This window comes from Pituophis catenifer, unplaced genomic scaffold (assembly GCF_029215685.1).
Source record: "Pituophis catenifer annectens isolate HBS135680 unplaced genomic scaffold, rPitCat1.0.hap2 SCAF_3, whole genome shotgun sequence".
Classification (NCBI taxonomy): Eukaryota; Metazoa; Chordata; class Lepidosauria; order Squamata; family Colubridae; genus Pituophis; species Pituophis catenifer.
The window spans coordinates 103,804,887-103,831,038 of NW_027256883.1; the positions used below are offsets into that span (position 1 = coordinate 103,804,887).

A 26,152-nucleotide genomic window follows, 5' to 3' on the forward strand; every position below is an offset into this window, starting at 1 on the left:
AGCATCCTCTGAAGACTTGGAGCTCTTATGTGGAACTTCCATTTTCTTTTTCTTGAAAAAACTCTCTCCCTCTCTTTTTCAGTAATTTATTTATTAGTACATAGAAATGTTCAGTCCTCTGAATCTTTTTACAGCCAGGGACCTAAATATTTTTAGGAAGGTAAAATGCATTGGCATATTGAGTGTTGTCAAACAATATTTTCTATAATTTAACCATTGTCTATCTAATTCCGATGTAGGAGATGACCAGGCTGAGCTGATGCATCAATCAGTTTGCAGTCTCTATGACCTAAGTCCAGTCCCCCTTGAAGTCCATTGACTCTTATCTGGTGCCAATTTGCTTTGACTGTTAGTAGATCAGATTCTTGTTTATAGGTAGCATGAAATAAACTTCTAATACTTAGGAATTCTATCCTGGTTCCTGAAATCTTGCACCTAACATCGGTTCCCTTAAACAGCAATTTTAAGCTTAATTGGAGATTCAGAATTTCCCATCCCAGTCTTACTACATAACATGCCGCTTCCCTAATCCCTTAAATTCCCCCACAGTCCTGCCTCAAGTATCTGGTTATAATGTCAATAACCCCCAATACCCACCTCTTTAAATCAGGGACTAGTTGTTTAAATAATGAAAAATAGTGTATTTTTTTTTTTTATTACATTTTTTAAAAAAATAATTAAATGCTTGAATTTCTTATAATAATGCCTTTTAGAGCTGGATGATCCTTTTGAAAAGCTAATAAACATGTAATTCTGAAAGTTTTAATATAGCCAATTTAAGGCTTTAAGGTAACAATGGCATTCAGCTCATTGATTTATGTCCATCAAGTTATTTTTGACTCCTAGCCACATAGATACATGTGCTCCATGACGATCTATTCCTAACCTATTCTTTCAGGTCTCCCAATGATGCTTCATTGCCACTGTAACTGAATCCATCCACCTCACTTCTGCTCTTCCTGTTCTTCTCTTTCCTTCTATCTTTCCCAGCATTAAAGCCTTCTCCAAAGCTGCCTTCTTCACATAATGTGTCCAGAGTAGGATAATTTGAGCCTGGTCATTTGTGCCTCAAGCAGGAGCAACTCTGGGCTGATCAACACAATGTAAAAATAAAATTTTGTGAGAGCTAGTGATAGTTTGAGATGGATGCTTTCCTTTGCAGCATGCTAATTTTTCAGTATTTCAAAAAAATTAAAAGAATAAAACTGTAAAGCTAAGGCATGGAGTTTGGTATCAAATTGATACATTGGAAAGTCTGGGTGCTGAATTAAACCCAGGTTGCAGATAAAGGTACGAGAGGTTCTCTGTTAAAGACCGTGGCATATACAAAATATTGAAATATAAGCAGAGTAAATAATATAAGCTAACGAATAAAATGAATCATAAATATGCTGTATGAAAGTGGCAAATATGTAATAAACCTAAATGAAGAACATTTAATTTTTGAAGTAAAATTGATAAAATATATGCAGGGAAGTGAAAGTAAAAATCTAATTATTAATGAATGAATTAAATGTGTACCACAAAATATAAATTTACCATCTAGGTTCTGGAAGGTATATTTGAAAATTGGAATCTTTAGGCTGATGATAGGTTTGCTCCAGTCAAAGGTAAAAATGAAAGAAGCAAAAATGAATTTGGGAAAAATGTAAAAATTCATTTATTTCTGAATGATTCAATCTAAGGGTGGAACCTATTCTGCTGGATAATGGATGTCAGCAAAGATAAAAGTATAGAAATAGCAAGTGGGCCATTCAGAGATTAGCGAATCAGAATTGTGAATGATGAGTATCTGCATATAGAAAGGGCAGTTCTTACTATGTGACACAAACAAGTTATGCATCTGCATGACAGATTGTTTATGATTGAAGTGTGAGAAAATTAGCAAAGAATACAAAAGTGAGAAGTTCTAAATATGGGACAAACAATATTTGGTGGTGTCAAGAATGTTTCTTTAGAAAAAAATCATTGAAGTAATCTATAAAAGTAATAAAGGCAAACAGCAAGAAAAATAAAGTGACAGTAGAATGGCAGTAAGAAAGTAAAGATATAAATTATCTAGGATAAAGTACTAAAAATATTAATTTCCCAATAGAATAAATGAAAAGAGAATGTAAAGAAAAGATGTGGCAGATGCTTGGGACAAATGAATTACTGTATGTTACAACATGTCACAAATGTGAGTTAGAGTTATGCTGACAGGAAATGCAGTCTGGAGTCATCCATTCCTTTTTCTCTATTAAACATGTGGATATACTCTTGTGGATACCTTAATTTTCAGATCTGTACTTCATGCTGCATCATACAATCTATTCAATTTTGCTATAGTTTATTTGGAGTCTTAGCCAAGACTTAGTCTTTGTCTTCCTGCAACCAATACATCTCTAGTGTATTGATTGCATTCCTTTATAAATCCTTATTTTATTGCATGGTGAACCATTTGCTAAGGATTTCATTAATTCCCATGTGTGCTTTATTTCTGTCATATTTTCCTTTGCAATCACCAACCTACTTCCGCCCCAGGCGCCTGATGGATCCTGATAGGTTCCAGATGGAGCTTGGGCCATTTCCTGAGGCTCTGACTCATGGCTCGGCTGAGGAGCTGGTGGCCGCCTGGGATAGGGTGGCCGCTGACACTTTGGACCGAGTCGTGCCTATGCGGCCTCTGACCTGTCGCCGAATCTACCTGGCTCCTTGGTTCTCTGAGGAGCTGAGGGAGATGAAGTGCCAGAAAAGACGCCTAGGGAGCAATTGGAGATCTAGTCGCTCCGAATCCGACAGAAAACTGGTAAGATCTCATATTAAGACTTACCTAGTGGCGATAAAAGCGGCAAAATGTAACTATTTTTCCGCTCATTGCATCGGCAGATAATGGCCCGGCCGCCCTGTTTAGGGTGACCCGCTCCTTCCTCCATCTGGGAGCGCGGGAGGATCCCTTGCAGGGTCGTGCTGAGGATTTTGTCCAGTATCTGCACGATAAAATCACTCAGATTCGGGAAGGCTTGGTCTCTGATTAGGTAGGTACAGACGGGATGATGGGTGCCGGTCTTGAGACTGCCATTTGGGAGGAGTTCGACCCTGTTGCTCCCGAGGACGTGGACAGGATACTGAGGCGGCTGAATGCGACCACATGTTTATTGGACCCCTGTCCCTCCTGGTTGATGCTGGCCTCCCGGGAGGTTACGCGAGGCTGGCTACAGGGGATTATCAACACTTCCTTGAGTGAGGGTGTCTTGCCATCCGCCTTGAAAGAGGCGGTGTTGAGCCCCTCCTCAAGAAGCCTACTCTGGATCCGGCTGTTTTGGCTAACTACCGTCCGGTCTCCAACCTTCCCTTCTTGGCGAAGGTTGTTGAGAGTGTGATGGCACGACAGCTTCCTCGGTACCTGGATGAAGCTGTCTATCTGGATCCGCTCCAGTCCAGCTTCAGGCCTGGGCACAGCACGGAAACGGCATTGGTCGCATTGGTGGATGATCTCTGGAGGGCTCGGGATAGGGATTGCTCCTCTATCTTGGTCCTGTTAGATCTCTCAGCGGCTTTTGATACCATCGACCATGGTATCGTGCTGCGCCGGTTGGAGAGGTTGGGAGTGGGGGGCACCATTCTACGGTGGTTCTCCTCCTATCTCTCCGACCGGTTGCAGTCGGTGTTGGCAGGGGGGCAGAGGTCGACCCCGAGGCACCTTGTTTGTGGGTGCCTCAGGGGTCGGTCCTCTCGCCCCTTCCGTTCAACATTTATGTGAAGCCGCTGGGTGAGATCATCCGTGGCTTTGGGGTGGAGTTCCATCAGTACGCTGATGATACTCAGCTGTACATCTCCACCCCAGGCCATCCCAACGATGCCCTTGAAGTGATGTCCTGGTGCCTGGAGGCCATGAGGATCTGGATGGGGAGTAACAGGCTTCGACTCAACTCTTCCAAGACCGAGTGGCTGTGGCTTCCAGCGTCCCGATATAGCCAGCTGGTGCCATCGCGAGTTATTGGCCCCCACAGACAGGGCTCGCAACTTGGGCGTCCTCCTGGATGCACGGCTGTCTTTAGAAGAGCATATGACGGCCGTGGCCAGGGGGGCTTTTATCAGGTCCGCCTGATTCGCCAGTTGCGTCCCTTTCTGGATCGGGACTCCTTACGCACTCGTCACTTCCTGCCTGGACTACTGCAATGCTCTCTACATGGGGCTCCCCTTGAGGAGCACCCGGAGGCTCCAACTGGTGCGGAATGCGGCCGCGCGGGGGATTATGGGGTTGAGGGGGCGCTCCCATGTGACACCTCTCCTGTGTGAGCTGCATTGGCTTCCAGTGGTCTTCCGGGTGCGCTTCAAGGTGTTGGTTACCACCTTTAAAGCGCTCCATGGCATAGGACCTGGGTATTTACGGGACCGCCTTCTGCCGCCGATAGCCTCCCACCGACCAGTACGCTCCCACAGAGAGGGACTCCTCAGTGCCGTCAGCCAGGCAATGTCGGCTGGTGACCCCCAGGGGGAGGGCCTTCTCTGTGGCAGCTCCTGCCCTCTGGAATGATTTGCCCCCGGAGATACGAAGGATATCGGATCTCCGGGTCTTTCGTTGTGCCCTGAAAACTTCTTTTCCATCAAGCAGGGCTGGTGTGAACCCCCCCCTTTTTTAGTCTGTTTAGTCTTTTTTAGTTTTTTAGCTTTTAAATTGTCAATGGGTTTTAATTCGAATTGTTTTAAATTTGGGCCAAAGTTATGTAATTCTTTTAATAATTTTAAATTTTGTATTGGTATGTGTTTTAGTTCTGGCTGTGCACCGCTCTGAGTCCACTAGGAGAAGGGTGGTATACAAATTGAATAAAATAAATAAAATAAAATAAAATAAATACTTTGATTCCATATTCATACAAATCATTCTCCATTTCAAGCCTATTTATTATACATTTTCTTTAAATCAGTGGTCACCAACCAGTGGTCCGTGGACCAGTGGTGGTCCATGAGAAAATTTTGGTGGTCCGCAGAGAAATCGTTGCATTTCTCTCGAGGAGCCTACCCAGGGTTTCCTGCGCCGCTCGTGCTTCAGCGCTTTTACTCCCAGAGACAGAATGGGGTCCTTCAGGCAGTTAGCTTGGCTGCCTGTCAGCAGAGAGAAGCAGCTGGAGTCAACCCTGGCTTTGCTGTCCATTGCAGATGCTAGATCGGCCCCCTGCAAACTCTCATCTCTCAATCCAATACAAAGAGAAGTCTTTAAAGCCCAATATTTCTAAATCTTTGTTTTTAAATTGCACAGGCAAAAAACAGCAGGTTGGAAGCAAATGGAGGACTTTGGGAAAGTAATGGTTGGGGGAGGAAATCAATGAGAAAAACGGAGATGTCCGGAAAGGGACGGTCGATGTAAATAATAATTTTCAAAAATCACAATCAAAGGGGATTTGGGCAGCTAACACTTGAAAAGCCAACTTTGGAAAGCGCCAACTGGGTTAAAAAAAGAGGAAGGGTTCCCCCCCCCCCAGAAAAGCCACAGGGAAAGAAGGGGAAAGAGCCAGTCGGCTTTGTGTGGAAAAGTCGGGCAAAGATACCTCAAAGATATCTCCTCCTCCTGGAACCGCTGCTGCTCTTCTTCCTTTTCTTCCCGGCCTTAGCCACCCAACCTCTGAAAATCCAGTATTTTCATCCAAAAGGCTGGCTGGGGGCAGAAGGATGGAAGGGGTGGTGAGGGCTTTGTGGGGTCCCTCTGATGGGGGATGGCGTGAAGTAGATGAAGGGCTCAGCTTGGCATACGAGAGCCAGCACTGGGCTCAACCTGCCGGCTGGAGAGGAGCTGCTGCAGGGGACTGATGGGGCACTTGAGGCTCGGAGCCCTTGGGGCTCGGAGCAGTAAACCGTGTCCAGGAAGCACTACAGCAGAGAGAAGCAGCTGGAGTCTACCCTGGCTTTGCTGTCCATTGCAGACGCTAGATCGGCCCCCTGCAAACTCATCTCAGAGCGGGTTCAGCGCTCTGACCCTCATGGTTCTGCTTGTGTCCCTAGGGGGCTAGGAGTGTGGAACCCAGGACTCCGGCTGGTGTATGTTAATGCCAGGTACATTGTTAATAAGGCTCCCCTTGTACGAGATCTGATCGACGAAGGGGGTGCGGACCTGGCTTGTATCACTGAGACCTGGTTAGGCCCAGAGCGGGGGGTCCCCCTCTCTGATTTGTGTCCATCAGGCTTCTGTGTATTGTACCAGCCACAAGGGGTGGGGGAGTGGCGGTTGTTATTAGGGAAGGTCTTAGACCTAGGGAGATCACTGTCCCTCAGATAGGCGGATGTGAATCACTTCTGTTGAAATGGGATCCTGGAGTGCAGTCGGCTCTGTTGATTACGTACCTGTCTCCCAGCTGCGTATCCTCAGTCCTGCCTGCACTGCTCGAAGTCTTAGCCAAACTGACGGTTGAGTTCCCCAACCTGATGGTTGTGGGAGATTTTAATCTCCCATCAGCTGGTGAGACATCTGAGCTGGTTAGGGAGTTCATGGCCTCCATGACGGTCATGGACCTGACTCAAGTTGTGCAGGACCCTACTCACAGTAGTGGGCACACACTCGACCTGATTTTTGTCTCTGGGTAGTGGATAAATGCTCGGGGTAGGGGTGAACTTTCCATCCAACCCCTCTCATGGACTGACCATTCCCTCCTTAAACTAGACTTTCCGTCTGTCAACCCCTACCGCTGGGAGGTGGAACCAACTCGTTGGTTCCGCCCCAGGCGCCTGATGGACCCTGATAGGTTCCTGACGGAGCTTGGGACATTTCCCACTGACCTAGCCGGCGATTCGCCAGAGGCCCTGGTGGATGCCTGGGAACGGGCTGCCACCGGGGCACTGGATCGAATCGCCCCTTTGCGGCCTCTCCGCCGACAGGGATCCCGGACAGCTCCATGGTTTTCCACGGAGCTACAGGAGATGAAGCGTTGGAAGAGACGCCTGGAGGGCTGTTGGAGATCGTCCCATTCCAAATCCGATTGAGCACAGTTAAGAACCCATATTAGATCTTATCTTGTGGCAATGGAAGCGGCGAAACGGGATTATTTCGCTGCTTTCATTGCTTCTGCAGAAAATCGCCCAGTGGCCTTGTTTCGAGTGACCTGCTCCCTCCTCAATCAGGGAGCGAGGGAGGACCCCTTACAAGGCAGTGCTGAGGACTTTGTACAGTTTCTACAAGACAAAGTCGCTCAGATCCGGACGGGATTAAACACTGACTGGGCAGGATCCGACGAGGAAGTGGGAGCTAGTCTTGAAGGCAACATCTGGGTTGACTTTGACCCTGTTTCCATTGATGAAGTGGACAGAATTGTGGGTAGACTGTGGGCCTCCACATGTTTGTTGGACCCTTGTCCCTCCTGGCTTGTTACGGCAACCAGAGAATTGACTGGAGACTGGATCCAGGCAATTATCAACAGTTCTTTGAGGGATGGGGTCTTCCCCGCCGTACTTAAGGAGGTGGTGGTTCGAAAGCAGGCTTCTTCCCCTCAAGAAGCCTGCTTTGGATCCGGCCTCCTTGAACAACTTTTGTCCCGTCTCAAACCTTTGCTTTATAGCGAAGGTTGTTGAATCTATGGTGGCATACCAACTTCCACAATTCCTGGAGGAAACTGATTATCTGGACCCATACCAGTCGGGCTTCAGGTGTGGGCACAGCATAGAAACGGCGTTGGTCGCCCTGGTGAATGATCTCCGGCGGGCCTGGGATGGGGTTTTTTTCCTCCATTCTGGTGCTACTTGACCTCTCAGCGGCTTTTGATACCATCGACCATGGTATCCTGCTGCAACGGTTCCGGGGGTTGGGGGTGGGAGGCACTGTTTTACGGTGGTTCTCCTCCTATCTCTCAGGCCGTACACAGTTTGCTTGGGCGGGGGGTCAGAGATCCTCACCGAGGCCCCTCACCTGTGGGGTGCCGCAGGAGTCGGTTCTCTCCCCTCTGGTCTTTAACATCTACATGAAGCCGCTGGGTGAGATTATTCATAGTTTTGGGGTGGGGTATCATCAGTGATGATACCCAGCTCTACATCTCCATCCCAGACCAACCCGGGGATGCCCTTTCCATGATGTCCCAGTGCCTGTAGGCGGTATGGGCCTGGATGGGTAGAAACAGGCTCAGACTCAACCCCTCCAAGACTGAGTGGCTGTGGATGCCGGCATCTCCTGATCTAGCTGCCCCATCACTTCAGATGGGAGGGGAGTCTCTAACTCCCTCTGAAAGGGTTCGTAATCTTGGTGCCCTCCTTGATTCTCGGCTGTCCTTGGTGGAACATCTGACGGCCGTGACAAGGGGGGGCTTTTGCACAGGTTCGCCTGGTGCGCCAATTACGCCCTTTCCTAGACAGGGATGCCCTCCGTACAGTCACTCATGCTCTCATTATTTCTCGCCTGGATTACTGCAATGCCCTCTACATGGGGCTGCCCTTGGGGTGCACCCGGAGGCTCCAGCTGGTCCAGAATGCGGCCGCGTGGGTTGTTACGGGAGCTTCTCATTACTCCCGTGTGACACCTCTCCTGCGCGAGCTGCACTGGCTGCTGGTTGTTCTTCGGATCCGCTTCAAGGTGCTGGTTCTTACCTATAAAGCTCTTCATGGCATGGGCCCGAGATACTTGCAGGACCACCACCTACCGGCCTCCCACCGCCCCGTGCGGTCACATAGGACTGCCCTCCTCCGGGTACCATCGGCCAGACAATGTTGGCTGGTGGCCCCCAGGATGAGGGCATTCTCAGTGGCCGCACCGACTCTGGAATGAGTTACCCATCGGGCTCCGGACGGCCCCTGACCTCCGCACATTCTGCACCGACCTAAAGACATGGCTGTTTCAGCGAATTCCATTATCTGCTATGAGATTTTATTTTGTTTGGGGTTTATATTGGCTGCTTTTAGGGTTTCTATTGTTATATGTTTTAATTCTGTATGCCGCCCCAAGTCTTACGGGAAGAGGGCGGCATATAAATTTAATAAAAATAAATAAATAAATCTCTCGAGGAGCCTGGCCAAACTCTCCCGTGGCACTTCAACAAGTGCTCCTTGAGAGACGAGAGTTTGCAGGGGGCTGATCTAGCATCTGCAATGGACAGCAAAGCCAGGGTTGACTCTGGCTGCTTCTCTCTGCTAACAGGCGGCCAAGCTAACTGCCTGAAGGACCCCATCCTGTCTCTGGGAGTCAAAGCACTGAAGCACGAGCGGTGAGGGAAACCTTGGCTGGGCTCCTTGAGAGAAATGCAACGATTTCTCTGCAGACCGCTGGTCCACGGAATTTAAAATTATGAGTTTGGTGGTCCCTGAGGTCCAAAAGGTTGGAGACCCCCGCTTTAAATCAACATGTGTACAATATATTTTCTATTGGTATGAATGAGCTGGAGGGTAGTCTGAGAAGCAAAGACGACTGCAGATATTTTAGGGCAGGGGTGTCAAACTCAAGGCCCGCAGCCCAGATTCAGCCCATGGGGTGCTTAGACCTAGTCTGTGGGGCCACCCTGGAAACAGTGAAGGTCCGGCCTCCGATGCCTCTGTCAGTGAAAACGTTTTCAGCCATGATGCCCTCCTGCAGCCAGCAAAAATGGAGCTCAGGGGCCGTGACAGCCTCCTGTAACTCTCTGCCAGTCAAAACTGAGCTCCGTTTTTGTTGGCAGAGGGCTGCAGGAGGCCGTCACCGTTGAAAACAGAGCTTGGGGGGCCAGGCGAGGAGAGCAAGGAAGGAAAAAGAAGGTCCCGGTGCCCTGGAGCTCGAGGACTGGGCTAGATGCTTACCTTCCACTGCCTGTGCTACTATCCAGGGGTCCTCTATGTGGCCTATGAGGAACGGGGAGGCTCCTCTGGAGGACAAGGGTTTGACCCTCTCCTTGGTCTTGCCCTCCGCTGGAGACAATGGATCTCCTCCAACTTCAGGTGCCCCTGACACAAGTGACGTCAAGCTGGCCACGCCCCCCCAGCCATGCCCCCCCCAAGGTCAAACACAGCCCTGATGCGGCCCTCAATGAAATCGAGTTTGACACCCCTGCATTAGGGAGTCATTCTTAAATTCTTGGGATAGCTGATGCAATCTATTTTTCTCAATATTTAATTCCTCCTACCCTATAATGGCAATTTTTGTGTATAACCAGGCTATTTGTAGAAACACTTTCAAAGATACTCAACTACAGTTAGTCCTCAACTGACAACCATTCATTTAGTGATTGTTCAAAGTTATAACAACCCTGAAAATAGTAACTTATTACCATTTTCCACATGATTATTGCAGCATCCCAATGGTCACGTGATCAAAATTCAAATGCTTGGAATTGGCATGCATTTATGACAATTGCAGTGTCCCAAGGTCATGTGATCACTTTTTGCAACTTGACAAGCAAAGTCAATGAGGAAGTCAGATTCACTTAATTTAACAACTGCAGTGATTCATTTAACTGTGCCAAGAAAGGTGGTAAAATGGGGCAAAACTCACTTAACAAATGTCCTGCTTAGCCACAGAAATTTTGGGCTCAACTGTGGTCATAAATCGAGGACTACCTGCATTTGCAAGATTTTTCTTCACCTTTTGTTTTGATATCAGGCAGGATAGAAGGGATTTCCCACGTGGGAATTTTCTGATTTGATATTATTCTTTATTGCACATATCTATGAATAACGAACCATTCAACCTTTGTTTATCAGCCTATTTTGCTGCCCAACTGAACAACACACACATATAACAGCTTGAAAGAACAGTATTGGCATATTCCTCTTCCAGCTATAAAAGTCTAATAATTATGTGCTTTATTTTAAATGTTTCTGCACAGCAGGATAGGTAGACAGGCAGTTACCAAACTAACAAAATTCTTATTTCCATAAGTATTTTCCTTTTTCCTTTTTGCCTAATAAATGGTAACCGAGCCTTCCATCTGCACATCTCCTTTCTATGAAGAGTTCTTATATCTAGAGTTCTGACTTACCAGAAAAAAAACTCATTAATGATAACTCTATTCCTAAACTAGTTTTCGTGCATATTTCCTGCGGTTTTTCTCATCCACTTGCTCCAAGTACCAGGTTCCTGGGAACAGGTCATCCTTGGATCCATGGGGAATGTGATCAACTATGGGAAGATAGAGCAACATGAGTCAATACAAATCAGTAAGAATCAATATGAAGAATTAGCATTGATACCTACACTTTTTCTCAAAGCAATGCTCACTTGTCTTCCTATATGCATTTACAATGCATTGAAGAGACAGGAGAACATTATCAAAATTATGATTTCCCTTCAAACGTCCAGAAGAGATTCCTATGTATTCAGCTCAGGGATGTGTAGTCTTTATTCTGGGCCTACTTAGCAATACCCTGTTTCCCCCAAAATAAGACATACCCTAATAATAAGCCCAATTGGGCTTTTGACGCATGGCAATAAGGCCAAGCGCTTATTTCAGGGTTAAAAAAAATATAAGACGGTCTTATTTTCAGGGAAACACGATAGTAGGGGTCAGCGGCTAAGAAACAAGGAAGAGTAGAAATGTTTGCATCTCATGGCATGGCATGAGCATGGGCATAGGATGTTATTACATGGTAAATCAACAAGATCAGAGCAATCCCCAAATTATCATACAGTATAGGGTTCTTGTAGAGCAAAGATGTCCTCCAAAAAGCCAAACCATTGGGGGAGGGGCGCAGTCTCCACAGATTGCCACTTTTTTCATGAATATTTTGAGAGTGGACAGATGACATTGGTTACACAAGGCAAAACTAAGACTATATTTTCTTGAGCTCACCTGAATTATGAGTATCCTCCCTGACTTTCAGGATCTCATTGAACTTTTCAGGAGAAACACATTTCCGGGAGCCTAAGCGAGTCTCTAAATCTGAAAGACTGGATACCAGTTTCTCCAGGGGAGAGCCTGAAATAAAAAGTCAGATACCTTTCAGTAAGAAAGCTGGTGGTATCTTGAGACACAGCAGCTTCATGCTCTGGTAGGACAGTGTTACACCCTCTCAGTGTTTTTCAACTTCGTCAACTTTAAGATGGTTGAATTTCAGCTCCCAGAATTCCTCAGCTGGAATTGAAGTTCACTCATCTTAAAATTGCTAAGGCTGAGAAATACTACTGGGATGGTGGAGGGCATATCTAATGGCTATAATTTGATTCCACAAGATTGGAAGGATTTGTTTCGCATGCTTCTCACACCAGCACAGTATGTTGTTTGGGATTCAGAATACCAGAGGGAAGCTATTCATGCAGGGAACAATTCAGGAGGTTTGTATATACCAGATCAATTATATGGGGTGGGTGCTTTTTCTACAATACAGCAACAAACCAATGGCACACCCCCGCCAGCTTACTCTGTGATAGGGCGCTGCATGATTAAAGCATTTAAGAAAGTGCCGATCTCAGGCAATCCTAGTAAACCTTTTGCAGCGATTTGACAGGGGGCTGGTGAAACATACTCTGATTTCATTGATAGATTGCAAGAAGCTATTCAGCAGCAAGTAGATAATGAGGAAGCTAGCGGAGAGTTAATGAAAAGGCTAGCTTATGAACATGCCAATGTGGATTGCCGCCGCACATTGCAGTCTATTGTTAATAGAGGAGATTACACCTTGGCTGTTATGTTAAAAGCACGCGCTGACATAGGCACAAATGTCCATCAGATGGAAGCCTTAGCAGCTGCCTTACAAAAAGGAAAGTTTGGCAAGCTCAAAGGCAATTGTTTTAATTGTAATAAACCTGGCCATTTCAAACAGCAATGCAGAGCCCCTGGTGGCGGAGCCCATAAAGGCGGCGGGCCAGGAGGAGGTCAAACATCCAGACCAAAAACTGTTTGCCCTAAATGTAAGAAAGGGTTTCACTGGGCAAATCAGTGCAGGGAAAGTCAGGGAAACTAGATTTCGGGCTCACGGCAAGCCCCGGCCCAATTGCCGCAATTCCTGTTAAAAATGCTAAAGCAGCTACGAAAGGTAGCGCGGGTATTGATTTGATTAATCAAGAAGAAAAATTCATTCCTTTCCCTGGAGTTGTTACTTTAATGTCATCACAATTGAAAGGACCATTACCTATTAACACTGGGATTGGTCCTCCCTCGGTCTTCCACAGAGAAAAACGGGATTTTTGTCGTCCCAATGTTTGAGTCATTGATTCAGATTATGAAGGCATAATTATGATACAATTTGAAACAAATGTGCCCATGACTTTAAAAGAAGGAGATTCTTGGGCACAATTGGTGATTGTTCCGTATGTAGTGCCAGCAGAGGGTGAGCAAATTAACAGAGGAAGTGGAGGCTTTGGTTCTACTAATCCTATCCGCTCCCTGCATCCTAGCATTCTGGCAGTAACACAATCCATTCAAGAAGAAAAACCAAAGCGCATATATTTGTTAAATGGCAGATCTTTTGAAGGAGTCCTTGATTCTGGCGCAGACGTCTCTGTCATAGCCACTGACAATTGGCCCACAGGTTGGCCTACTACGGAATCGCCTTCTGTGTGGGGAGTTGGAGGACCCCAAGCAGTTCAATGCACCAAATGGCTTACGGTAACAGCTCTTGACGGCAAACGCACAGCCCAATTAAAGCCTGTTATTCTCCCCATTCATGTAAATCTGTGGGGGAGAGATTTGATGTTGCAGTTTCAAGCAAAGTTAATTATTGATGATTAATAGGTAATATGTCGCAGGGTGGACTTGATTTAAATCGAGTAGATTTAAATCATGATTTAAATCACTAGTAAAAAGACTTGATTTAAATCAACTCGATTTAAATCATAATTTTTAAAGAGCAACTGTCATCTCTGCTACTCCTTTGACCCGCTGTTGACTCACCGACAGTCCCAGTGTTGCAGAATATACAGCCTTGTGCTACATAACTAAGCTCCATTTCATGCTGAATAAACTAAATTATTTATGTATCCTAAATAGAAAACTATCTTACGATAGATTTTTACCCCCAAAGTTTTTTATTAAAATAAATTCAATAAAAATCAAAAAAATCTGATTTAAATAAAAAAATCCGATTTAAATTAAAAAAATCTGATTTTTTTGATTTTTTTAAAAAAATCATTGATTTTTATCCACCCTGCTATGTCGCCACCTACTGCTCTCCCTTTAGTATGGCAATCTACTACGCCTGTGTGGATTGAGCAATGGCCTTTAACACAAGAAAAGCTTATAGCGTTACATGAGCTAGTGAAAGAACAGCTAGCCGCTAACCATATTGAACCCACTACAAGTCCATTCAATACACCAGTGTTTGTAATAAAAAAGAAATCTGATAAATGGAGGCTTCTTCACGACCTTCGGGCTGTGAATGCCATTTTACAGCCAATGGGATCTCTACAATGTGGCACCCCAAATCCAAACATGATTCCCAGAGACTTTCAGGTTATGATCATAGATTTAAAGGATTGTTTCTTTCCCATACAATCCTTGTAGGCGTATCTGAGAGGAGTAGTAATCTCGTACACGGCGTTCAAAAATAAGGAAGAAAGAAAAGTTAGAGATGATTATAATAAGAATTTAGAGGAAACAGATAGTAAACTACAACAAAACCCGGGAGACGAGACAGCCAAACAAAAATGGATGATGGCAAGACATAACCTTAATGTCCTGGATCAGAAAGAGTTGGCACAAAAAATTAAGAGGATAAAACATTATCACTTTGAAAACGCCAACAAGTCGGGAAGATGGCTAGCATATAGATTAAAAAAAGAACAGGAAAAAAATCAGATTCTTATATTAGAAGACATTAACGGGGACATTCTGACAAAAGAAAGGGATAAGCTAGAAAGAGCGAGAAAATTTTACGAAGCCTTATATAAAGAGGAAGCGATTGACCCAGACAAAATCACACAATACTTGATGGAAGCTAACTTGCCACAGATAGCAGAAGAAGAGAGAGAAATGTTAAATAATAAAATCACAATGGAAGAACTCAAATCTGCGCTTGCCAAAATAAAGAAAAATAAAACACCAGGCCCAGACGGCCTCCCGGGGGAAATTTATGCAAAATTTGAGTAAGAACTACTATTAGAATTGTTGGACATATTTAATGAGGTACTAGTGGGTACAAGAATCCCTGACTCCTGGAAGGAAACCTATATTACCCTCATTTTGAAAGAAGGTGCTGACCCAAAACAGATAGCAAACTACAGGCCAATTTCTCTGTTAAATTCAGATTATAAATTATTTACTAGTATAATTGCGGAGAGACTAAAAAAAATCTTAAATGGCTGGATTCATAGTGATCAGAAAGGATTCCTCCCAGGGAGGCAAATGAGGGATAATGTGAGGACAATAATAGATGTCATAGAATACTATGAACAACACCCGGAAAAACAGCTGGCGTTAGCGTTTTTGGACGCCCAAAAGGCGTTCGATAATCTAAATTGGAAATTCATGATTAATCAAATTGACTTGATGGGATTCGGCACAAATTTTAGAAAGATGATTGAAAATATATATCATAAACAGAGAGCAAGTATATTAATAAACGGGGATAAGACACGGATATTCTGGATACAAAAGGGAGTCAGACAGAGATGCCCCCTGTCCCCTCTTACTCTTTATAATGGCGCTGGAAATTCTATTAAGAAAGATTAGAGACAACAAAGAAATTAAAGGATTACAAATTAAGAAAGAAATTTTTAAAATACAAGCCTTTGCGGATGACGTGGACTTGATAATGGAAGATCCCTTAAAATCTGGTCCCAAGGTACTCCAGGAAATACAACAGTATGGTGAAGTTGCTGGTTTTAAACTTAACAAAACCAAAACCAAAATCTTAGTAAGAAATATGGCGGAGATGAACAAGAAGCGGTTAGAAAAGTCCCTGGAACTTCAAATAGCAAAGAAGATAAAATATCTGGGAATCTGGATCACTGTAAGGTATTCCTCCTTAAAAGAGGACAATTACAGTCCATTACTACAAAAAATAAAGCAGGACATAGATAGATGGAAGAAACTAAAATTATCCTTTACAAGTAAGATTTCAGCAATTAAAATGAATATTCTTCCCAAAATCATATTTCTGTTTCAAACCATTCCGGTGAACCTGGATAAAAAATATTTTCTAGATTTGGAAAGGAAGATGCGAGATTTTTTATGGGAAGGGAAGAAGGCAAGAATTGCATACAAAACGCTGCAAGGGAAAAGAAATGTGGGCAGTTTTGGATTACCGGATTGGCAATTATATCAGAAAGTGGCCAAATTAGTATGGATCAAAGATTGGGTCACATTACAAAATGTAATGACATTTTGACATTAGAAGGCCATGATTTACATTCTGACATTAGAAGGCCATGATTTACAAGCAGGCTGGCACGCTTATTTATGGGGCCCAAAGAACAAAAAGAAACTACATTTTCACAGACACAAATTAAGGGAGACGCTGATCCAAACATGGGAAGAAATTAGACAAAGATTTTATACCAAAATTCCGATTTGGCTCTCAATCACGGAGGCGTTACTTGCTACTAATAAAAGGGACAATGGAAAATTCGGCACGTACAAAGACATACTAGATGGAAATGGTACTCTTAGACCTCGAGAAACACTAAACAATCAAGGCTTTAATTTGGACTGGTGGAGTTACATGCAGATAAGCTCTAGATACCAAAAAGATAGGGATCAATTTGGGATAGAGACGAAGTACAACAATCTAGATAAAATTACGTTGGGGATTGAAAAGAAAATGTTAGCCAGATTCTATAACCTCTTATTAGGCGAAGACAGAGTAGAAGGGATAGCTAGGAACCAACTAAGCATTTGGGAAAAAAATATTGGCCACAGACTAAATTTTAATGATTGGGAGGAGGCTTGGAATAGAAATTATAATTTTACCAAATCAGCAACTTATAGGGAGAACCACTACAAAATATTTCACAGATGGTATCTAGCCCCAGCTAGATTAGCAAAAATATTTCCTAACGCCTCAGGAACTTGTTGGAAGTGTGGAAAGGAGGTTGGCACCTTCTTTCATATGTGGTGGTCCTGCTCAGAGACAAAGAAGTTCTGGACAAAAATACGAACTTGGCTGCAGGAAATAGTGGAAGAAGATATAGAATTTTCTCCAGAAATTTTCTTACTGGGAATGATGGGTGACGGGTTCTCTAAGGACAAGACGCAATTAATAATACATATCATAACAGCGGCCAGATTAACCTTCGCAAAATATTGGAAGGATAAACAAGTCCCTCCAGAGGTGATAATAATAAATAAAATTTTGGAATGTGCAGAAATGGCGAAATTAACCAGTATGCTTAAAGATGAGGAGAATTCAAAATTTAAGGCAGTATGGCAAAGGTGGTATATATGGTGGAATAATAGAACATGACTATAAGGATATGCCTATCTCTAATAATGATAGATAGATCTGAAGATACTTGTTGTGTATATATTGTATATATGTAATTGCACGATACCTCAGATGTTACCTGAGATTTTATATTTTCTTTTTAAACCTTTTTTTAAAATTCAATAAAGTATATTTAAAATAAATAAATAAATAAAGGATTGTTTCTTTACCATTCCATTATGTAAAAAGGATAAGCCATTGTTTGCTTTCACAGTTCCAGTCTTAAATGCTGATCAACCCACGGAAAGATATCAATGGACTGTCTTACCTCAAGGCATGTTAAATAGTCCTACACTCTGTCAGCAATTTGTTGCGAGAGCTTTAAAACCCTTTAGGCAACGATATCCTCAAGCTCTGGTATATCATTATATGGATGATATTTTAATTGCTGGGCCACAAATTCCTCCCTACCGGCTGGAACATTTAACACAAGATCTAGCTGCGTATGGTTTGCAGATAGTACCAGAGAAGGTACAGCTACAAGAGCCATTTCTTTATCTAGGTCACAAGTTATTGCAAACATATTCACATCCACAAATTCCTCAGCTAAAGGTAGAGGATAAAGTTTCCTATGTTCAATTACAGCAACTTTTGGGTTCAATTAATTGGTTGCGACCATACGTGGGTCTTCCTACTAATATGCTTAGTCCTTTGTTTGATGCATTAAGGAATAAGAAAGATCCATCTGAGGTGATCACACTTACCCAAGCTCATAAAGCAGTCTTCACAAAACTTAATGAAGCATTGAAATTGGTTTCGGTAGATAGATGTCAGGAAAATCTTCCCTTGTTAATGATTATCATTCCAACCGCAAAACAACCTACAGCAGTATTAGCTCAGGAATTCCAACAACAAAGTAAGCCTAAGCCTTCTTTGTTAATAATTGAATGGCTATATCTTTCACACAGCCCTAATCATACTATTAGTGTGCCAGCACAAATGCATGCAGAGTTAATTTTTAAGGGAAGGGAACGCTGCAAGGTCCTTCTAGGTCTCGATCTTGTTAATATCATAGTTCCCTTGCCATTGAAAGATTGGGAGCGCATGGTTAGCCTCTCCTCTCCTTTGCAAGCAACACTGACTGATTACGCTGGGAAAATCTCTTATCATATTCCTGCAGATCCGCGCCTGCTTGCCTTTAATCAGATAGAAATCATAGTTCAGAATGGTATCTCATTAAAACCTTTGGTGAATGCCCTCACAGTCTTCACTGATGGGGGGCCAAAATGGGGTGCAGCTGCCTGGCTTGAGCATGGAAAATAGGTTACTAAAATCACACCCCCACAAAAATCCGCTCAGCGTGCAGAGGTTGCAGCGGTAATTTTGGTTTTGCAAACCTTTCCAACTCAAGATTTTTCTTGAGATTTTTCTTCTGCGCATGCCCAAGATGGCGCTCCGACGCTGAGTCTCGGCTTCTTGGGGGCGATGCTTCGGCTTGGGGGGGCTCAGGGGGATCATTTCAAACATCTATGACCCCCCGCCCGGGCGAAGCAACATCTGAGGAGCCCGTTGGGAGCTTTGTCGGCTCCCCGGATCATCCCAGCTCTGAGGGGGATGACGTCGGGACGGCGGTGGGTGACGGCGGTCTGCGGCCTGCAGGGGAGTGGCGCCAGCGACGGCGGCCACGTGCGATCATGGCGGCGGTGGCGGCAGCTCCTGGACGACGTCGGCGTTGTGAGGCCCCTACGGAGGTTCCCCACGCCCCTGGATGCCTCAAGGTGGATCTTTGGAGGCAGGGGGTGGCTGGGGACGTCTGTGGGGGGGCCGATGGTGACGATGACGATGGGGACTGCGGCGGCCGAGGCGGTGACCGTGGCGATGGCGCCTGAGGTTGGGGTGGCTCCCAAGGGCCTACAGACTTCCAAACAGACGGCACAGGACCCTTCAGTAGTGGATTTAGATCTGATTTCGGGGTGACTGGAGAGTATGTGACCCTTGGGGGAAGGGTTACCTCCAGGGAGACCAAGAGACCCCCCCCCAGGGTGAGCTGGATAGGGGGGGACAAAATAGGGGAGCTTTACCCACTAGAATGGAAGGTTGAGGGTTACTGGGGCCGGAAAATGACTACAAACTTATGCGGTTTGAATCCCCCCCTCCTCCTTCCTTCGGACTGAGTTTTGGCCTATTGGCCTATTACAATCATAGCTTCCCATCCATCTTGGCTTGCTGAACTACTCCTAATTTTTCCCCACTTCCATCTGGCCTGTCTGGATTCCCTACCATGTAGAACTGCTTTGACGAACATTTACGAACTTAAACCTCCTTTGAGCTGGATATTGGATTCCCTGATGCCGCTAATCCCAGGCAGGATACTGGTTCTATGGACATAAGGCCCGAGGAGGCAGAATATGGCTATCCTCACCCCTGAGCTTTCTATCAAAGTCTCCATGGGTTGGCCTTGGTGAGAGACGGCCACCCTGGAAACTTTCGGGGTCGAATGATATGCACCTCCTTAGCCACTGTTGTGAGAGGACAGTGGAGCTTGGCGGCCTGACCATGGACTGGAATTTTCCCTATGTCTGTAACATCAGCGGTCCCCCACCCTTGGACTGTTTCCCCTGATGACTATATGTATTCGGTGTCGGAACTCCTCGCCCTGCGAGATTCTCCCCTCTCGCAGGTTTGGCCCCCCACATTATCGAGGGCCTATCTCGATGACGGACTTTGGAGTCCGGAGAGATGGCATGGAGCAAGGAAGAATTTATGGGGCTTTTTAGGGAATTTTTTAAAGATTTTAAGGGGTTCTGGGGGGGGTTGTAATTATTCTTTTAAAGATACTGGGAAGACGACTATGGCAGATGGGGGGGGGGAAATCCACCAGGGTCAGAGCCGTGCCCGGCACAGGGTAACGATTTGGGGGGCACCGGATGAGGGATTGGGAAAGGGATGGGGGACGATATCTATGAGGGCTGTACCATCGGCACGGTAGATGGGAGGGGCAGATATGGCGGAAGCAGGGGACCATATCAGGTGTTGGGGGCTCGCACTCGCTGTCTGAGAGCAATTGCTTGCCCCAGTCCCCAAGGCTCTGCTCGGATACTAGGTGGCTTAGATACTCAGGAGCTGGGCCTTCGGCTGATGCTGTGCAATACCAGGTCCGTGGTCAATAAGGCCCCCCTCATTCACGATCTTATACAAGAGGGAGGAGCGGACCTGGCGGGTATTACGGAGACCTTGTTGGGCCCAGAGGGTGGCGTCCCTCTGGTTGAAATGTGCCCACCAGGCTTCAGAGTATTCCATCAGCTGAGGGCCCAGGGGAGGGGCGGGGGGGGTGGCGGTTATTATTAACGAGGATCTGGATCCGAGGGAGACCACTGTGCCTCAGATAGCCGGATGTGAGTCCCTCCTTGTGAGGTGGGGCCATGGGGTCCAGATGGTCTTGTTGCTTACGTACCTGGCTCCCTGCCACATGGCAACAGCCCTACCTGAGCTACTCGACGTGATAGCCACGGTGGCAGTAGATACACCCAGGCTTTTAGTCATGGGTGATTTCAACTTGCCATCCGTTGGTGAAACGTCTGAGGTGGCTCAGGAGTTCATGGCTTCCATGACGGCCATGGACCTGACCCAGTTAGTTCACGGCCCTACTCACAGGGGAGGTCACACTCTGGACCTGATTTTTGTCTCTGGCCAGTGGTTAAGTGGTCTTGTTATAGGGGATATAGACATGGAACCCTTGTCATGGACTGACCACTCACTCCTTCGCCTAGATCTTCGAACCGCGACCCCTCGCTGCAGGGAGGCGGACCCAATTAGATGGATCTGCCCCAGGTGCCTGATGGATCCTGATAGGTTCCAGGCGAAGCTTGGCCCATTTCCTGAGGATCTAGCACATGACTCGGCCGAGGACCTGGTAGCCGCCTGGGATCGGGCGGCTGGTGGGGCCTTGGACCGAGTCGTGCCTTTGTGGCCTCTGACCCGATGCCGATCCCGTGCGGCTCCTTGGTTTATTGAGGAGCTGAGGGAAATGAAGCGCCGGAAAAGACGCCTGGAGAGCGGTTGGAGGGCCAGTCTCGCTGAATCTGATCGAACACTGGTAAGGTTGCATATTAAGGCCTACCTAGTGGCGATAAAGACGGCAAAGTCTAACTACTTTTCCGCCTCTATTGCATCATCAGGGAATCATCTGGCCACCCTGTTTAGGGTGACCCACTCCCTGCTCCATCCGGGAGTGTGGGAGGATCCCTTAGAAGGCAGGGCGGAGGATTTCGGACAATACCTGTATGACAAAATCACTCAGATCCGGGGGGATTTGGACTCTGACTGGGTAGATCAGGGCAGGGTGACGAGGAACAGTCTTGAGAATGTTATCTGGGAGGAGTTTGATGCTGTGACTCCCGATGATGTGGACAGCATTTTGGGGAGACTTAGTGCGGCCACATGTTTACTGGACCCGTGTCCCTCCTGGTTGGTACTGGCTTCCCGGGAGGTTACACGAGGCTGGCTCCAGGGCGTCATTAATGCTTCATTGAGTGAGGGTCACTTCCCCGCTGCCCTGAAAGAGGCGGTGTGAGGCCTCTCCTCAAGAAGCCATCCCTGGATCCGGCAATATTGGCTAACTATCATCCTGTCTCCAACCTTCACTTCATTGCGAAGGTTGTTGAGAGTGTGGTCATGCAACAGTTTCCGCAATTCCTGGATGAAACATCCTATCTAGATCCGTTCCAGTCGGGTTTCAGGTCTGGGCACAGCACGGAAACGGCATTGGTCACGTTGGTGGAAGATCTCTGGAGGGCTCGGGACAGGGGTTGTTCCTCTGTTCTGGTCCCATTAGATCTCTCACCGGCTTTTTATACCATCGACCATGGTATCATGCTGCACCGGCTGGAAGAGTTGGGGGTGGGAGGCACTGTGTTGCAGTGGTTCTCCTCCTTTCTCTCCGACTGGTCACAGTTTGTGTTGGCAGGGGGGCAGAGGTCGACCTTGAGGCCTCTCATTTGTGGAGTGCCGCAGGGATCGGTCCTCTCGCCCCTTCTGTTCAACATTTATGTGAAGCCGCTGGGTGAGATAATCCGTGGCTTTGGGGTGAGATACCATCAGTACGCTGATGACACCCAGCTGTACATCTCCACCCCAGGCCACCCCAACGATGCCCTTGAAGTGATGTCCCAGTGCCTGGAGGCTGTGCGGATCTGGATGGGGAGGAACAGGCTCAAGCTCAACCCTTCCAAGACTGAGTGGCTGTGGCTCCCGGCATCCCGATATAGTCAGTTGACTCCATCATTGACTATTGGGGGTGAGTCTTTGGCCCCCACTGAAAGGGCTCGCAATCTGGGAGTCCTCCTGGATAGGCAGCTGTCTTTGGAGGAACATCTGACGGCTGTTACCAGGGGGACCTTTTATCAGGTTCGCCTGATTCGCCAGTTGTGGCCCTTTCTTGATCGGGATTCCCTGTGCACAGTCACTCACGCCCTCATCACCTCTCACCTTGACTACTGCAACGCTCTCTACATGGGGCTCCCCTTGAAGAGCACCCGGAGGCTCCAGCTGGTCCAGAATGTAGCAGCGCGGGTAGTGATGGGAGCAACATGGCGCTCCCATGTAACACCGCTCCTGCGCGAGCTGCACTGGCTCCCGGTGGTCTTCCGGGTGCGCTTCAAGGTGTTGGTTATCACCTTTAAAGCGCTCCATGGCATAGGGCCTAGCTATCTGCGAGACCGCCTGCTGCTACCGACAACCTCCCATCGACCCGTGTGCTCCCACAGAGAGGGCCTCCTTAGGGTGCCATCAGCCAAACAATGTAGGCTGGTGGCCCCCAGGGGGAGGGCCTTCTCTGTGGGGACTCCCACCCTCTGGAATCAGTTGCCCCCGGAGATAAGGAGAATCCATGACCTCAATGCCTTCCGTCGTTCCCTGAAAACCCATCTTTTCCAGCAAGCCGGGTTGGCTTAAGAAGAAATTTTTAAATTCTTTTAATTAGTCTGTGATTTTTTAACTTTCGGGCCAAAATTTATATATATTTTTAAATGTTTTAATATTTGTATTCTATGTTTTTTTTATCTTGGCTCTACACCGCCCTGAGTCCTCAGGGAGAAGGGCGGTATATAAATTGGAAATTAAATTAAATTAAAGATCTTAATATTATTTCAGATAGCCAGTATGTTTGTCAAATTGTCACCTCCCTCCCTGGTGCATATGTTACACCATCTTTGGATGAGGATCTCTTGTCCCTCTTTTTAATGTTGCAACAGCTTTTGCACTTCAGAAAGAATCAAATTTATATTGCACATATTAGGAGTCATCAGTCTTTCCCAGGTATGTTATCAGAAGGAAATGCTGTTGCAGACGCTGCAACGAAGCAGCATGTTTTATCTGTTACACCATGGGAAAGTCATTCTATGTTTCATCAAAATGCCAAGGCTTTAGCGAAACAATTTCACATTCCTTTCGATCATGCTAGAGCGATTATACAACAATGTCCTCAATGTTCTCAAATCACCCCATCTCCTTCCATTGGGGTGAATCCGAGAGGGCTTAAAGCAAATGAACTTTGGCAAATGGATGTAATTCGATATCCCTCTTTTGCTCCTTGGAAATATCTTCATGTAACCATTGATACTTTTTCTCATTTTATTTGGGCCACTCCTGAGAAAGGAGAAGCCACTAAACATGTTGTTAATCATTGTATTTGAACATTTGCTGTCATGGGTCTGCCTTCTACGTTAAAAACAGACAATGGCCCTGCATACTGTAGTCACTCCTTTGCTGAATTTTGTGACACATGGCAAATTAAACATCTTTTTGGCATACCTTTTAACTCTACAGGACAAGCCATAGTGGAGCGCACAAATTTTACATTAAAGTCTGCTTTGGATAAACACAAACAAACAGGAGGGATTCCTATAGGTCTCCCTAGTAAACAGGAATGGTTAAATAAAGTTCTGTTTACTCTGAATCATCTTAATATCTCAAATTTATCAACTCCAGTAGATGATCATTTTGGAAATAGAATAAGTCATCCCCAGCCACAGGTAATGTATAGATTATTGCCTAACCCTGAATGGCATGGACCTGTTCCCTTATTGACGTGGGGATGGGGCTACACCGCTGTGTTTGCTCCTACAGGTCCGGTGTGGATTCCTGCTAGGTGCGTAAAACTGTGGAAGGATAGCGTGGCACAAAGGACTGAAAAACCCGATCCCGAACTTCTCACTCAACCTGCAGAACCCTCAGCAGGATCGGGACCAAGCACCTTGCCAGGCTCATCAAGTGACCTGGGGACAGATTAAAGCCCTTTCTGTTCAATCCACAAAATTGCTACAGGAAAAGAATGTGCCGCAGACACCGGATAACTTTTTAGTAGCAGCTTTTGCTTGTTTAAATGCTAATTCTGTAACCATTATAATGTGTATTCTTTTTATGTGTATTTTCCCTCCTTGCGTGGCTATGATGACTTTGCAACATGGAATTCCAGAACAAGGTCTTTGGGATCAAAATTCCTATATATGGGATGTGCAGAATATCTCTCGATTAATAGGTAAAACTGATTGCTGGATCTGTATGCACGTTCCCCCACATGTCAAAGGAGGACTTTTAATACATGCTGTTCCCTTTAATGACACGAGATGGAAGACTTTCACTTGGAAGAATGGAGGCATTAGAGGCACTAAGATGACTGGCAAGAACAATATCCTAACCATTGGAAGCAGGTTTCAGGAAATAGTGACATACTGTTGGGAATTCATCAATAAAACTAGGCGTTCATCTGTGGACGTTGGAAAGTATCCTTATTGTAACACAACATTTGTTCTTAGCACCACTATGAAGAGAAACAATACTTCTTTAAATGTTACCCTATATGAACATTTACATAATTTCACTCACTATGGGTGTACATACCAGATATTAGGGTGTCCTACAACATGCATATGTCCAGGACCAGCAGATGTTTTAAAGTGTGGTGGGTTGTTCCTTTGTAATGTGGTTGAGTCTATGGTCCAGCAGACCCAGTCATCAGATAACTTAGCAATTCCGCTTTTAAATAATATTTGGATGCTATGTGGTAGAAGGGCATATCAACATATTCCTGTATGGTGGTCTGGTCGTTGTACTCTGGGATACATTGCTCCCTCTGTAGTGATATCTGATCATTTACCTAAAGGATGGTTAAGGAATCGTCGAAACATAGATGTTCAAAATCCCATTAATCATTACACTGCGACCATGTTAGCAAGGGGTGTTCTTCCTCCTTTAGGAGTAATGATGAATTATAGAGATTTGCATATTTTATCAAATTGGACAACTGCATTGTTTAAGGCTACTGTTCACTCCCTAAAATTGATCAATGAAGAGATGTCACAAATTAGAGATATAGTGTTGCAAAATCGTTATGCTTTAGATATTATTTTAGCAGCCAAGGGTGGTGTATGCGCTTTGATTCATTCGCATTGTTGTATGTATATTACTGATCATAAAGCAAATATTTCAGCTACAATTGAGCATATGGAAAACATGATTGCAGATAATCCAATTGGCTCCACTATTCCACAATCCCCATGGGAGTGGTTATGGTCCTGGCTCCCAGATTTTGGATGGGTGTGACAAATAGTATCCATCATTATATTAGTCATCATTGCTTTGATTTGTTGTTGCTGTTGCATACAATGTTTGCCTGGGTTATTAGCGATATTTCGTCCAAGAATTCGGCCCTCCAAATCTGAAGTTATGTATGCTTGCAAAATATTAAAAAATAAAAAATAAAATAAAAGAGGAGGACATGTGGGGATGGTGTTATCTCAGTGGTTGGCAAACCACGCTGAGTAAATAACGTCAGCACAAGGTCCTAATCTCATCAGGAATGTAAAGACAGGATGTCTGGCAGAGACCCTATCTCAAATATGCAAGGCATGGGCACCTGGCACGTAGACAT

At 45.6% G+C, this 26,152-nt stretch overlaps 1 protein-coding gene across 1 annotated transcript in view; it reads right to left on the reverse strand.

Annotated features, from left to right (window-relative positions):
* Nucleotides 1-10,555: 10,555 nt before the first annotated feature.
* The window catches only part of HMGCS2 (3-hydroxy-3-methylglutaryl-CoA synthase 2), a 71,980-nt gene continuing 56,383 nt past the window's right edge, over nucleotides 10,556-26,152 (reverse strand). Inside the window, exons 8-9 of the mRNA XM_070940883.1 lie at nucleotides 11,715-11,840; nucleotides 10,556-11,044 (exon numbers count right to left, since the gene is read on the reverse strand). Coding sequence (XP_070796984.1) covers nucleotides 10,938-11,044; nucleotides 11,715-11,840 — 233 coding nt within the window. The 3' untranslated portion in view covers nucleotides 10,556-10,937. The remainder of the gene's footprint in view (nucleotides 11,045-11,714; nucleotides 11,841-26,152) is intronic.